Below are 15,964 nucleotides of genomic sequence, written 5' to 3'. Positions count from 1 at the left end.
AGGGCCAGTCCACTCTGGGCGGGGCTCAGCCCACAGTGCTGGCTCAGGGGGACCCAGGAAGCCAGGCTGGTAAGCCACCCACAGGCACAGATTCCGTCTGCCTGTGGCACCAGACCTGAGAGGCCAAGCGGACCTACCGCAAAGAACACAGAGGAGGCTGCGTTTTGCTGAGCCCAGAGGGCTGGGGGGTTGCCACACCTGCTGGCAACAGACTGACCAACTTGCGAGTCACCCCCAACCTGGGATCCTCAGGAACAGAATGGTCTGAATGAGGCAGTCTGTGCTTGCTGGCCCTTGACGGACCTCAGGCTAAAGGCTTTACACCAACTCTCAGGTAACTTTCCAGACTCTCAGGTAGAGGCTGGCCCACTGTCAGCACTGCGGAAGCAAGGAGCCCATCCAGCCCCCTTCTGACCCCATGCTGGGGGCTGCCGCAGTTCCCAGCACCTCCATTTCAGAGCAGAGAACCCAAGGGCCGCAGGAGCTGGTCCAGGCTCCGAGCCCGAGTTTGAGGCCAGGCCCCTTCCCCCCGATCCACGGAATCCTTTAACTTGGGCTCCCCAACAGACGCCACCTTTGTACCCTCCCTGTCCATCCTCCAGGAGGAAAGCCGTGTCCCTGGCACAGGGTGTGTGTGTGTGTGTGTGTCTTCTCTGCACAAGCATGTGTGTGAGGCGTGTTGCCTGGTTGTTAGAGAAAACAGAATAGCAGATACACAAGTCCGTGACCTGAGCGGTCACCACCTAGAAATTCTTAATAAAGCTGGAACCAGGGACCCCGTCAATGCACGGCTGGTCCCAGAGAGGTGCTGACTTTCCCGGAAGCAGGGTGTGGACGCAGGTGTAAGTGGGCTCCTGGAGAGCGGGGCGGCGATTCGGCCCCTAGGTTTCTCCTGGCCGGCTGGGCCACGTGAGGGTGAGGATGAAGCAGAGATGAGGGGAGGGATGGTGGCACCCAGGTCTGCGTTCCCCTCTCCCTACTGCGCCTCTGCTCCGGGGAGCCCAGGCCCCGCCAGGAGGCCTCAGGCTGTTCCGTGGAGGGCGGGGCCTGGCTCCTGCTCGCGCCGGGGCCAATCCTCTGATTGGCCGCAAGAGGCCCGCCCCGTCTCCAGGACGCCCAGGTGCTCCTTGGTTTCCAGCCAGCTAGTTGTTAAGGCGACTGGGGCGCTAAAAATAAGCTTCAAAGAGCCTCCCTCTGGGGGCGCCGCGGAGTTGTTATGACAACCAGGCCTCAGGTCCCCGTGGAGTCTTTCCTACAGCTCCCACCAAGTAGCCAGCTTTGGGGGCGGAGGGCGGGGGCGGGTGGAGATCCCTGCGGCCCTGCAGGTGGGCTCACTGGCTCCGCCCTTAGACTCCCCCAGCCCCAAGTCTGGGCCTCTGCCTCCTCCTGGGGAGCCCCACCCAGCGCCCTCACGGATCCCTCAAAACTAACCCACAAAACCATCAAAGCACTATTTTTCTTTTGCCCTTTTGCAAAAGATATAGAAGTTTCAGAAAATCATAAATGTAAAATTGCCACTGTGACCCTACAGCCCAGAGATATCTGTTATCTTGGTTTCTGTAGACGTACAGGTATGGTGTGTACATGTGTATAGGCCCTGGTATCAGAATGTCTCATAATAACGGCAAAATAACAGTGCTACTATTAAATGCTAACTAGGCAGCAGGCTCTGCGCTAAGCCATTGAGATATTTTATCTAATCCTCACAGCGACCCTGTGAGAGGTGCCATTCTGATTATCTCCCCTATGGTTAGGGGAGGACTCTGAGGCTCAGAGAGGGTAAGTCACTGGCTCAAGGTCACACAGCTGTTAAGTGGTATAGCCAGGATTCAAATACAGGCAGGCTGATTCCAGTGCCTACTGGTAAACTTTAACTGTTTGTTCTCTTTCTTCCAATAAATGGTCATTGTTATGGGCTGAACTGTGTTCCCTGCAAATTCATAGGTTGAATTCCCAGCCTCCAGTGCTGCAAAACATGACTGTATTTGCAGACAGGACATTTGAAGAGTGACTGTGAGAATAAGGTCACACGGGTGCGCCCTAATCCAGATTGACTGGTGTCCTTATAAGAAACCAGGGCACAGACACCTGGCTGTCTACACGCCCCAGAGGAAGGCCGGGGGAGGACCAGCCCTGCCGGCATCCCGATTCCAGACTCCAGATGTCAGAGGATAAGCGGCTGGGTTTGAGCCCCTGGCCTGTGGTCCGTGGCTCCGGCAGCCCTGAGATGATAGCACTGAGTCACGCAACACTCTGAAATCATGATTCCATTTTCCATCGCTTGGGACGGGCCATGTCACATTTAAAAGGCTTCACACTGCTGGTCACTCTCACCTCTCCTAGACCTCACCATCCCTCAGCCGCCACTACCCCGGGTCTGGGCTGCCATCTGCCCAAGCCACCCGAGGCCTTACAGCCCCCTTGCTGCTCAGTCCCCTTGCAGCCCACTCTGCTCCTCGGCAACCCCCTCCTGGCTGCCCACCCACTCTCATAGCTCCTCTTCCCCAGGCCCCATACAAGTACAAAGGTCACATTCCCGGGGTTTCCCCTTAGTCCACACCACCCCCAACCCGGCCCAGGGGCATTAAGCTTCCCTGACTTCCCTCTTGTAAGCTCCAGCCTAGCTCCGCCCTCCCTGGGGGGCTAGGAGGGTTGGGGGGGGGGATGGGGGGATGGATGTGGGGGCTCAGCAGGCCCACCTTGTTCTCCAGCCGTCCAATGAGCCCCGCCAGCCTGCTGATCTGGGCATCCAGGCCGTCCTCCTTGGGGTCTGAGGTGCCTGGGAAAGAGGAACAGAGATGCTGACGGGGGCGGGGCCAGGCTGGAGCAGGAGCACCCCCTCCCCCCGACCGAGGACTCCCAGTCCCTGTGGGAGGCCCAGGCCCCATCGGGACCACTCTCAGAAGTCCTCCTGGGACCCCCCAGCCAGTGCCCCCGACCCCAGGCCACCGTTCTCTCACCAGGCGGGAAGCTCTTTCCTTCTTCCGCAGCCATGAGCTTGTGGTTGGGGGCGTAGAGGGGAGTGGGACTCCCGGACCAGCTCTCCACTGCGCTGTGTCTGGGCCGGCTGTGGTTCTGTCTGCAGAGGGGGTAGGGGGATGCACCCCGTGACGGGGGCTGCAGGGCCCTGACTGCTCGGAGCAGCTCTGACCAACTGTGGGGCTGAAACGTGCACAGAACTCCTGGGAGCCCCATCCCCTGAGCTGCACACAGTGGCCGCTGTCTCACAGAGGCGGCTGCCCGCGGGTGGGGCTGGGATCTGAACTCAGATCCTTTCTGGGAACCCAGACCCTGTGCCTGGGAGGTTCCGTTCCAGGTTCCAGGGCCTGCGAGGCTGAGCCAGGCCCCCACCGCCCTGCAGCTCACAGCTGTCCCTTGCCCACCCTGCTTGCCTCCTGGTCCTGTGTTTAGAGGCCTCTGGGGTCGGGGCCTGGGTTTGCTAACAAGCCCCCTCTCCAAGAAAAGAAGCCGTAGGACTCAGTTGAGAGCGGGCATCTAACAGGACAAAAATCCATGATCCTGGCTCAGCCTGGCCCCACCCCACCCGCCACGCACACTGATGTGCACAGACCAGGACCCCTGACACGCAGCTCACCAAACGCTGTGCCTGGCATGCAGTAAGGACCCAAGAAATGCCCAAACCCCCATGTGCATAAATGCTAGAAAAGTCACTGCAGACACAAACACACACGCCCGTGTGCACGGCCCATACGCCTGGTGCCCAGCGTGGCCGCTGCTCGCTCTGGAATCTGCCTCCTGTGAACCTGAAAGCCCAGCATCCTCTCCCTCTGTGCCGAGGGGCTGACCACCCCCAATCCCTGGGGAGGAGAAAGGCTGGCAGAGTCTTGGGGGTGTCAGTCCTGGGACCTCTACAAACCAGCAGCAAATGAAACATGGCCCGCGGACTGTGAGTGGGTGCAGCGGGGGTCCCCCAGGGACGGGCTGCTGGCTTGAATGCGGGTCACGCCATCCCCAGGGCTGGGAACCAGGGTGGCTGGGGGCCCTGCAGCTGAGAGCTGAGACAGCTGAGGTTTGGGGGCTGAGAGGTGGGGGTGCGCGGGAAGCAGGTGTATGTTCCCATCATCCCTACGTGAGATTTGGGGAGGGAGGCAGGTGTAATGGCTGACATGTGGGGGGACAGCTGACTCGTGGGGGGACGGCTGACTTGTTGGGGGAAGGCAAAGCGCAGGGAATCAGCTCTAATAAGTGTGCAGCGCTCCATCTGATCTGTGACAGAAAGGAAGCCGCAGGTTTTTTAATCAAGATAGTGATGATAAAGGATGAAGAAAATCTATGTGACAGGAAAATCCCCTTAACCTTGGAGACCCTCTGAATCACGAGACTGATCACGGATGCAGAGTCTAGGGCTTGGCTCCCAGGGACCCCAATCCCAGATGGTGTCACCAGGGCCCAGGACTCTGCGTCCTGCATTTCCCAGGGGACTGGGCTGCAGGCCCTCAGAGCAAACGCGTTTTGTGAACAGCATCACCGAGCACCTCTGCAACCACGGTGGGTTGGGACGAACCCCCACCTAGGACCAGCATCCTGCCGTGCCAGGAGACGCCAGGCTCAGTAAGCTCAGGCACCTGGCAGGTGCGCCCAGCTGTTCCTATGGCTTAAAAAAAAATATTTATTTGGCTTCACCGGGTCTTAGTCGTGACACGTGGGATCTAGTTCCCTGACCAGAGATCGAACCTGGGCCCCCCTGCGTTGGGAGCGCAGAGTTGTAGCCACTAGACCCCCAGGGAAGCCCCTGTTAATGTGTCTTTACTTCTACTTTGCCTCAGGCACGTCAGCTATTCAGGGAAGGAAGAGCACAGAAGAGCTGGTCTGAACTTGGGACAGCGAATGCCCCCCACGTGGCCCCTGGGGGCTGGCCCTGCCAGCCGGAAGGAGACTCCTCCTCTCCGGACCCCAGGCTCATTGCCCCAAAAAGGGGGCCCCCAGGTGTTTTCCATGTTCTCAAGGACCCGCAAACAAGGCCTTAAATAATACTAACTAACCTCAGGAGAAAAACCATCCATTTCACTGCTGTTCAGTCTTTCTGAGGTGGTGATTTGATGGTACGGTGTTTTCAATGCCCATCTACCATCTCACAGCCTCGAAACAAGCAGGGAGCAGGTCGAGGGGTCACCAACAGGCCTTATTTTTACAGTCATGGTATTTTTCATTCACAGCCTGAGATAACTTGTTTTCCAACGGTGGTAATAACCACTGCAGTTTCCTAATTCCCCAGTTTTAAAAAATGAGCCCAACAGTGGAGTAGTTTCAGATCAACAACAACAACGTGACAAGGTAGGTATACAACTGTCCCCACTTAACAGGTGGGGAAGTGGAGGCAGGAGAGAGGCAGCAGCTCGCCCAAGGCTGCCCAGCCCCCAGGCACACGCCCATCCCCACCACGCAGCAGGCTGGCACAGCTCACTCCCGTCCGCGCACCGGATCTGGCTGGTCTGCTCTTCGATGGCCTCCACCGCGCTCTCCACCGAGCTCAGCAGGGACTGGATCTGATTGGCCGTCTCCTTCAGGAGGAAGCGCGTCACAAACTGGTCCACGTTGCTCCCGCCCTCGTACACCTGTGGAGGGAAGGGAGGGGGCACAGAGGGAAAGGGGTTGAGGAGGGATCTGATACACCGACTTGGGGTCACCCTCCCAGGGCTCCTGCAGGAAGGCAGGGGCTACGGACTCAGAGCCCAAGGTTTGAGCCACAACAGAAATCACAGTGTCTCCAATACTGCATTGAGGACGGAAAGGCAGAGGTGAATGAAATGCTCAGCACTGTGCCTATCACATAGCAAACGCTCTGTGAACGGTAGCTGCTCCGATGAAGATGGTAACAGTGACGACAGTGCTGGCGAAGGCGCTGGTGGTTATAGTGACGACGCTGGTGGCCACTTCTGTTCAGCATAGTATTGGAAGCCTAGCCACGGCCACCAGACCAGGAAAAGGAAAGGTATCCAAAATGGAAGGGAAGGGGTAAAGCGGTCACTCTATGCAGACAACTTGATACTCGATACAGAAAACCCTGAGGACTCCTACATCCAGGTCAAAAAGCAACAGCTAGAACCAAACATGGAACAACAGACTGGTTCACAATTGGGAAAGGAGTACTTCAAGGTTGTATATTTAATTTATTTAACCTGCCACCCTGCTTATTTAACTTGTATGCAGAGTACATCATGCAAAATGCCAGGCCAGATGAATCACAACCTGGAATCAAGACCGTGGGGAGAAATATCAAGAACCTTAGGTATGCAGATGATACCACTCTAGTGGCAGAAAGTGAAGAGGAACTAAAGAGTCTCTTACCGAAGGTGAAAGAGGAGAGTGAAAAAACTGGTTTAAAACTCAACATTCAAAAACCTAAGATCATAGCATCCAGTCCCATCACTTCATGACAAAAAGATGGGGGAAAAGTGGGAACAATGACAGGTTTTATTTTCTGGGGCTCCAAAATCACTGCAGACAGTGACTGCAGCCAAGAAATTAAAAGACGCTTGCTCCTTGGGAAACAAAGCTATGACAAACCTAGACACCATATTAAAAAGTAGAGACATCACTTTGCTGACAAAGGTCCAGATAGCCAAAGTTATGGTTTTTCCAATAGTCATGTGTGGATGTGAGAGCTGGACCACAAAGAAGTCTGAGTGCCAAAGAATTGATGCTTTTGAACTGTGGTGCTGTAGAAGAGTCTTGAGAGTCCCTTAAGACTTCTGGGAGCTCAAACCAGTCAATCCTAAACGAAATCAACCCTATTCGATTTGTTGGAAGGACTGATGCTGAAGCTGAAGCTCCAATACTTTGGCCACCTGATGTGAAGAGACAACTCACTGGAAAAGACTCTGATGCTGGGAAAGATGGAGGGCAAGAGGAGAAGGGGGTGACAGAGGATGAGATGGTTGGATGGCATCACCGACTCAATGGACATGAGTTTGAGCAAGCTCAAGGAGATGGTGACGCACAGGGAAGCCTGGTGTGCCGCAGTTCATGGGGTTGCAGAGCAGAACATGACTTAGCAGCTGAACAATAACAGATGAAAGACCCGGAACTGCCAAAGCAATTCTGAGGGAAGAGAAAACAAAGCAGGACGTCTAACTCACCCAGACCTCAGACGGTGCTAGAGTTACAGTAATGAGAACTGTGTTTTGGGCACAGAAACAGACATATGGATCAATGGCACAGGACAGAGAGCCCTGGGGGGGGGGAAGGACTTATGTCAATTAATGTCCGACAAAGGAGGCAAGAATATATAACGGGAAAGACAGTCTCCTCAGCAAGTCACGGTGCTGGGAAAGCTGGACAACTGCATGTAAATCAATGAAGTTAGTACACACCCTCTCATCAGGCACAAAAATAAACTCAAACGCAACGCATGACACCATAAAACTCCTAGAAGGGAGCACAGACAAAACATTCTCTGACATCAGTCGTTCCCATGTTTTCTTAGGCTCGTCTCCTAAGGCAACAGAAATAAAAATAAAAATAAGCAAATGAGATGTAATCAAGCTTTTGCACAGCACAGAAAATCATCAAAAAGTGACAAGACAACCCACAGGATGGAGAAAATGTTTGCAAATGTTGAGCCCGACAAGGGCTTAAGCTCCAAAATGCACAAACTCACACAACAAGAAAACAAACAACCCGATCGAAAAACGGGCAGAAGACCTAAACAGACATTTCTCCAAGGAAGAAATACAGAGAGTCAGTAGGTATATAAAAAGATGCTCAACATCATTAATTATCAGAGAAACACAAATCGAAACTACAGTGAGGTTACTACCTCACACCAGTCAGAACGGTCTTCATCGAAAAGTCTACAAGTATCCAATGCTGGAGAGGGTGTGGAGACAAGGGAACTCTCCCACACTGTTGGCAGGAAAGTAAGCTGGTGTGAGTGAAAGTGAAAGTCGCTCAGTCGTGTCCGACTCTTTGTGATCCCATGGACTATACAGTCCATGGAATTCTCCAGGCCACAATACTGGAGTGGGTAGCCTTTCCCTTTGCCAGGGGATCTTCCCAACCCAGGGATTGAACCCAGGTCTCCCACATTGCAGGCGGATTCTTTACCAGCTGACCCACAAGGGAAGCCCAAGAATACTGGAGTGGGTAGCCTGTCCCTTTTCCAGCGGATCTTCCCAACCCAGGAATCAAACTGGGGTCTCCTGCATTGCAGGCGGATTCTTTACCAACTGAGCTATCAGGGAAGCCCCAAGCTGGTGTAGCCCCTATGGAAAATATATGGAGGGTCCTTAAAAAACTAAAAACAGAGCTACCATATGATCCAGCAACCCCACTCCTGGGCACATACCCAGACAAAACTAGAATTTGAAAAGATATGTGTACCCCTATGTTCAGAGTAGTACATTTACAATAACCAAGACATGGAAACAGTCTCATTGGCCATCAACAGATGACCAGATAAAGAAGAGGTGGCGTATATATGCACAGTAGGATACTACTCAGCCATAAAAAACAATGACGTGTTCACGCCATTTGCAGAGATTATCTAGCAGTTATCATACTAAGTGAAGTAAGTTAGAAAGACAAGTATCCCTTATCATGTGAAATCTAGAATATGGCACAGATGAACTTATTTGTGAAACAAAACAGATTCACAGGCTCACAGAACAGACTTGTCACTGCGGGGGGCAGTGGGGTAGGGTGGGGGGAAGTGGGGGGTGGGGTGGGATGAGGGTGGGTGCGGGAGAGGGTGGTTTGGGAGTTTGGGGTTAGCAGATGTCAACTATTTCATATGGGGCGGATGAACAACAAGCTCCTACTGCATAGCTCAGGGAAATATATTCAATATCCTGTGATAAACCAGAATAGAAAAGAACATGAAAAAATATATAACTGAATCCTTCTGCTGTACTCCAAAAGCAACACAACACTGTAAGTCAACTCTATTTCAATCAAAAAAAAACAAAAAACAAAAAACACAAAAAAACCCTCCTGCCCTGATCAGTAGTGGGGTCGTGTCTGTCAATAACCACTGCGCCCTAGTCTGATCAACACAGCGAGACCCTGTCTCTCTTGTTAAGGACTCTCCTAAATGTTCTGTATGTCCCTTAAATAAACAATGTTTTTTTTTTAAACAAGGTGGATTCTGTGGGCGCTGGGCATTCGTGCTGCTACTCAGAGAAGTGAGGGAAGAGGAGCCAGAGGAGCAGGACGGATTAACTGTCTCTCAAGAAAGTGCCTGAGACTCAGTCCTCAGAGGGAGTCTGGGGGCCACGAGAGGAGGAGCTCTGGGCATAAGATGAAGAGGGCTTCCCACTGATGCTGCCCTGAGATATGAAACAATTTCCTCTCTTGTCAAGAGTCTGCAGCAGGGACATTGCTCAAGGCTCCTGGATCGGGCTGAGTGTCTTTTGGCTTTGAGACTCGAATATGGGCGGGAGACGGCTCCGGCTCAGCCAGGTCACTCCAGGGTGACGGTGATGGAAATGACGCCAAGCTGAGGGGCTTGGACCCCTCAAGCCCCATGTGGCTCCTTCTGACCTCCCCTGCCAAGACCCCACTCTCTTGAGCCACCTGCCTCAGCATCTTGGGAGTCTGCCCAGTCCCTGGCCAGGCGAGGAAAAACAGGGCTCTCAGGGAAAGAAAATTAAACCATCCATCACTCTGACTGGGAATTAATTGGCAGTAATGGCACAAGGGAACCGCAGCTAGAGACAGAGAGACTGAGAAATGGAGGCCAGGGGGCAGGGAATACAGGTGGGAGGTGAAGACAGGCTAGAGGAGAGGCAGCCTCAGGCAGGGAGGCTGGGGAGCCTCCTGCACCAACCACCAGACAGGGGCACTGGAGGCAGCCCCGACGGCAGGATGCACGCCAGGTTCTGGCCGCCAGATGCACCTCCCTGATCAACTGCCCTTCCTTCCCAGCAGACGGCTGAACTCACACGCGATCCAGATCAATAGGCGTGGGACGAGCAAATGGCCCCCAAAGAACAAGACATTACACAGTGAAAAAAAAAAAAAAAAAAACCTGAAGAAAAAAAAGAGAGAGAGAAAGCTGCCAGAAGCCATCAAGCAGAAAGAACGAGCTTAGATAGCTGTATTAAAAGCACCCAGAGAAGAGGCTGAGGATGCAGCCAGGGGTCAACACATGTAACTGGTTGGCTGAATTAAAAAAGAAAAGGCACGTTATTTTCAAAAGCGTAAAAATGCAGCTTGCAGAGCCCTGCCCTCCACAGTCACTGATGCCTCAGCCGAGGCCAGCGCCGCTGATTCTAGAGGAAGACAGTCAGAGCTGGGAAGTCTGCTTCCTGTGGACAGGTTACTAACATGCAGGGGGACAGAGAGACCTTCAGAAATCTGCAAAGCTCTGGAAGTTTATCAGATAAGCACCTTTCCAGCAAAGAATGCTCAGGAGTGTCTCCCAAATAAATCTCCTAGGGTTGAACGAGATAAAGTATGAAAGTTGTGGACAAAAGTGAGGGGGATCACCCCAATTAAAATGAAGGTTACAGAGGTCAGGAAATAAAAATATGAGCCACTAATAATTAAATTTAAATCAGACTGGATTAAGTTGATAAAGAGTGACAAACAATGGAAAAATAGCCAGTCATCCTAACAATTCTTTTAATTTCACAAGAGAGGAGAGAAAGTGTTTTTTATTAGCCAGGTATAAAAATAGGATTAATACTGTTAACAATGTATATTTTAGATGTCCCTTCCCTGGTGGCTCAGACAGTAAAGAATCTGCCTGCAACGCAGGAGACCTGGGTTTGATCCCTCAAGAAGGGAATGGCAACCCACTCCAATATTCTTGCCTGGAGAATCCGGTGGACAGAGGAGCCTGGCAGACTACAGTCCATGGGGTCTCAGACTGAGCAACTTTTTCTTTCACTTTAGAAAGTCCCAAGTGTAGTGACTTTGAAGTCATGATCAACGTACTAAACAAAGCAGACTGCCCCAAGGTGAAATGTCAGAAAAGACGAAGGAGCATAAAAAAAACGGGAAGCATGTGAGATTATGACACCAGCCAGGCCTGACAGATCCTAACAATGAAGAGAGTCAGCCTAGACTGCCCCAGGTAAAGGCACTGTCCCAGATTTGATTAAGCAGGACTGCACGTATATTTCAAGCGAAAGAGCACTCAAGGATTTGTAAAGAAAAGCCTGTGCAAAGACTCGGCTACCAAATTTGATCAAATGACTAAGACAAGTTGCAATGTCAGGATCGAGTAGAATTTAAATGGGAAAGTATTACATAAGAGAAGGGTAAGAATAAATGACAAAAGGCATAATGCATTACAAGGACACGACATTATCAAATCTTTGTGCGTTATGAAACCTCCACGCACCAGGAGAGGCTACAGCTCTACGGATGGCTATGGGGAAGCAGATGGCTATAACCACTTTGTAAGGCAATTCTGCTTTATATTGAGAGACTTTCACTGCCCAGTATTTCTCCACTTTTGAACATCTATCTTTAAGAAATAATGCAAATGTGGTCAAATATTTATGTCCCAAGGTTACAGGGTTGATAGATAGGAGCCAAAAACCTGGAAATAATCTAACATTCCAACAAAAGAGGAAAAGTATGCAAATTTAAGTAAGAATATTTAAAATACTTTTAAGCGGTTTGAATACTATGGGAAAATATTTGTTAAAAAAATGTTAGGTGAAAAAGAAAGCAAAAAAATTCTGTATGCCAAGTGATTTTACGTGTATTAGAGAAATCCACAAAGGAAGAAGAACAGGCTCAAAGAAATCAATTATCAGCTAAAATGGTAACAGTGGTTAGAGATCGTAGGAATTAGAAGTGATCTGAATTTTTTCTTTGTATTTTTCTCTACTTGCTAAATTTTGAATATAGAATATGTATTATTTACATAACAAAAATATGATAACAAGGTCTACAGGCATCAAACAGCATGGAAGAAAAATATTAGAATTACAAAAGTTAAATGATAAAATTCTGTGTGAGAAATTAGCCCAACAGAGTCCCACAAAACAGATAAATTACAAACAATATATGTCTACTGTAAATGGCATTATTGAGAAAATGTGAAATGGGCAAAAAAAAAAAAAAAAAGATGTCTGGGTTCCTTGTCCAATACACTCTTCTGGGTTATCTAAGTCTTTGCTTGTTTTGGAGCTACTTTTAAAACTCTAGCATTTAAAAAGTTGACAGTAATGCAAATAATTCCCATCCACAGAAATGCATATGAATTTTGCCTGGTAGCATGCAAAACTGCCTGACTGTGTTTATTCACAGAATCTCAGAATTCCTGTTGTCTCATGTATGGCAAATGTTCTTTGAATTCTCCTTGGAGCCAGTTTAACGTTTTACTGGTTTTCACATTAAAGAGTTAAAATCTTTCACATGTGTTCATTTCGTAATCGTACAAGAGACAATCTTACCTTTACACAAAGTTGTCTTTTTAACAACATATTTCATAACAAAGAAGGGATAACTATGCTCAGATTTTATATTCTTTAAGTATGACCCACATCATCTTCTCAAGTATCCATCTCAAGTATCCATAATTTAAAAAAAACAAAATAATACGTAGTGAAGAAATCTCAGCATGTTAAAAAACAACAACAGCAAAACTAGAATACAAACTACTGGTCACTTGGTTTTATCCTAATACCAGGAAGTGAGCGAGGACCTAGCAAACCATTAGAGGATACAGAGAGAGGAGATACTACATTCTAAAATCTATTATTAGATGAAAGTATTATTCAGCGGTAGATTTCTACACTTCATTATTCAAAAAAATTTTAGCATTCTATTTCACATATGAAAAACCACAGTCACAACAATAAACCTAAGGAAACAGGAAGTAGAAAATAATAATGATAAAAACTATAGATACAGTGGATTCAGTAGTAAAGACACAGAATCAACACTGCCAAAATGAACAAACTATTTCCAAGGCAATATACAGAGTCAACGTGATTCCTATCAAATTACCAGTGGTATTTTTCACAGAACTAGAACAGAGAAATTTAAAATCTGAATGGAAGGCCTTCCTTGGTGGGCCCGCGGTTAAGACCACCTGCCAACGCAGGGGACACGGGTCCCACCCCGGCTCCAGGAAGACCCCATATGCCGCGGAGTAACTAGGGCCACGTGCCACAGCTACTGGGCTTATGTTCTAGGGCTCAGGAGCCACAACTCCTGAGCCCGCACTGCACCTATGGGGCCTGGAGCTCCTGCCTTGCAACAAGCCACTGCAGTGAGAGGCCCTCACACAGCCAGAGAGCAGCGTCCGCTGGCCACAACTAGAGAAAGCCCGCGTGCAGCAAAAGACCCAGCACAGCCAAAAATTCAAAAAAAAAAACTGAGCGGAAACACAAAAGACCCTGAAGAGCCAGAGCAATCTTGAGAAAGAAAAACAGAGCTGAAGGAATCAGGTGCCCTGACTTCAGGCTAAAACTACAAAGCTACAGCCATCAAAAGAGCATGATACTGGCAACAAAAACAGAAATATAGCTCGAAGGAATAGGACAGAAAGCCCAGAAATAAACCCGCCCACCTATGGTCAATTAATCCACGACAAAGGGGGTAGGAATATACAACGCGGGGAAGACGGTCTCATCAATAAGTCGTTCTGAGGAAACTGGACAGCAGCTTAAAAGAGTGCAATCAGAACATTCTCTAACACCATACATAAACTCAGAGTGGATCAAAGACCAAAGGTAAGGCCAGACACTATAACTCTTACAGGAAAACGCAGGCAGAGCACTCTTTGTGTTAAATCGCAGCAATATCTTTTTTGATGCCCCTCCTAGAGTAATGAAAATAACAAAAAAGAAACCAGGACCAAAGTAAACTCAAAAGCTTCCACACAGCAAAGGAAACCATAAGCAAAACAAAAAGACAATCCACAGACTGGGAGAAAAAACTTGCAAATGATGTGACTGACAAGGGATTAATCTCCAAAATATACAAACGGCTCACTATCAAAAAGAAGCAAACAACCCAATCAAAAAACGGGAAGAAAACCTAAACAGATATTTCTCCAAAGAAGACATCCATAACCAAAACGCATGTGAAAAGATGCTCAACATCACTAATCGCTAAAGAAATGCAAATCAAAACGACAATGGGGTGCCACCTCACACCAGTGAGAATAGCCATCATCAAACATCTACAAACAATAAATGCTGGAGAGGGTGAGGAGAACAGGGAATCCGCCTACACTGCTGGTGGAAATGTAAACTGGCGCGGCCACTCTGGGCTTCCCGGGTGGCTCAGTGGCAAAGAATCCACTTGCTAGTATTCCTGCCAGAAAAATACCACAGACAGAGGAGCCTGGTGGGTTCAGTCCACGGGGTCACAAAGAATCAGACACGACTGAGCATACACACACAGCCACGATGGAGAGCGGTATGGAGGTTCCTTGAGAAACCAGAAACAGAGCTACCATACGACCCAGCAATTCCACTCCTGGGCATATTCCAGAAAAAATCCTAATTCAAAAAGATACATGCACTCCAGTGTCCACTGTGGCAGTGTTTACAATAGCCAAGACATGGACGCAACCGAGATGTCCATCAGCAGAGGAATGGATAACGATGTGGTGTGTATATACAATGGAACGTCAGCCATAAAGAACCAATAATGTCATTTGCAGCAACATGGATGGACCCACAGACTGTCATACTGAGTGACAAACGTCAGAAAAAGACAGATGTTGCATGATATTGCTTATATGTGGAATAAAGAAGGCTGAGCGCCAAAGAGTTAATGCTTTCAAATTGTGATGCTGGAGAAGACTCTTGAGAGTCCCTTGGACTGCAAGGAGATCAAACCAGTCCATTCTAAAAGAAATCAGTCCTGAATATTCATTGGAAGGACTGATACTGAAGCTCCAATACTCTGGCCACCTGATGCAAACAGCTGACTCATTGGAAAAGACCCTGATGCTGGGGAGAGACTGAGGGCAGGAAGAGAAGAGGGTGACAGAGGCTGAGATGGCTGGATGGCATCACCCACTCCATGGACATGAGTTTGAGTTAGCTTTGGGGGTTGGTGATGGACAGGGTAGCCAGGCATGCTGCGGTCCATGGGGTTGCAAAGAGTCGGACATGACTGAGTGACTGAACAACAAGCATGTATATGTTTATGTGTAACTGATTCACTTTGCTGTCCACCTAAAACTACGGCAACACGGTAAATCAACTATACGCCAATAAAAATTTTTAAAAAGATACATGCACCCCAATGTTCATGGCTGCCAAGACACGGAAGCAACCTAAATGTCCATCAACATAAGAATGGATAAAGACGACGCGGTACACACTGCTATACGTAAAACAGATAATCAACAAGGACCTACTGCACAGCACAGGGAACTCTGCTCAACGTTATTACGGCAGCCTGGATGGGAGAATGGATACATGCACGTCTATGGCTGAACTCCTTCCCAGTTCACCTGAAACTATCTCAACGTTGTTAATCTGCTATACCTCAATACAAAATAAAAACTTAAAAAAAAGATGTGGTACATATATACAATGGAATATTACTCTGGCCCCCTTCATAGATGACAGCCTTGATGTGATGAAGGGGCTTGTGTAACTCAATGAAGCTACAAGCCATGCCATGCAGGGCCATCCAAGACGGATCAGTCATAGTGAAAAGTTCTGACAAAATGTGGTTGACTGGAGGAGGAAACGGCAAACCACTCTAGCATTCTTGCCCACAGAACACCAGGAACAGCATGAAAAGGCAAAAGGATCACCAGAAGATGAGTCCCCCAGGTCAGAAGGTGTCCAATGTGCTACCAGAGCAGAGCACAGAGCAATTACTAACAGCTCCAGACAGAATGGTGGCTCAGCGGTAAAGAAAACGCCTGCCAACGCAGGAGACATGAGACGTGGGTTCTGTCCCTGGGTCGGGAAGGTCCCCTGGAGGAGGGCATGGCAACCCACTCCAGTATTCTTGCCTGGAGAATCCCATGGACAGAGGAGCCTGGTGGGCTACAGTCCATGGGGTCACAAAA

At 49.3% G+C, this 15,964-nt stretch overlaps 1 protein-coding gene across 2 annotated transcripts in view; it reads right to left on the bottom strand.

Annotated features, from left to right (window-relative positions):
• The window catches only part of NECAB2 (N-terminal EF-hand calcium binding protein 2), a 41,388-nt gene that overhangs the window by 7,102 nt on the left and 18,322 nt on the right, over positions 1-15,964 (bottom strand). For both annotated transcript variants that reach the window (XM_018061775.1, XM_018061776.1), the window contains 3 exons: positions 5,440-5,576; positions 2,961-3,079; positions 2,700-2,779 (listed from right to left, as the gene is read on the bottom strand). In XM_018061775.1, coding sequence (XP_017917264.1) covers positions 2,700-2,779; positions 2,961-3,079; positions 5,440-5,576 — 336 coding nt within the window. The remainder of the gene's footprint in view (positions 1-2,699; positions 2,780-2,960; positions 3,080-5,439; positions 5,577-15,964) is intronic.

The sequence above is a fragment of the Capra hircus genome, chromosome 18, assembly GCF_001704415.2.
Source record: "Capra hircus breed San Clemente chromosome 18, ASM170441v1, whole genome shotgun sequence".
Taxonomy (NCBI): domain Eukaryota; kingdom Metazoa; phylum Chordata; class Mammalia; order Artiodactyla; family Bovidae; genus Capra; species Capra hircus.
Note: the sequence above shows the minus strand (reverse complement) of the source record. Positions and strands in the feature narration are given on the sequence as shown.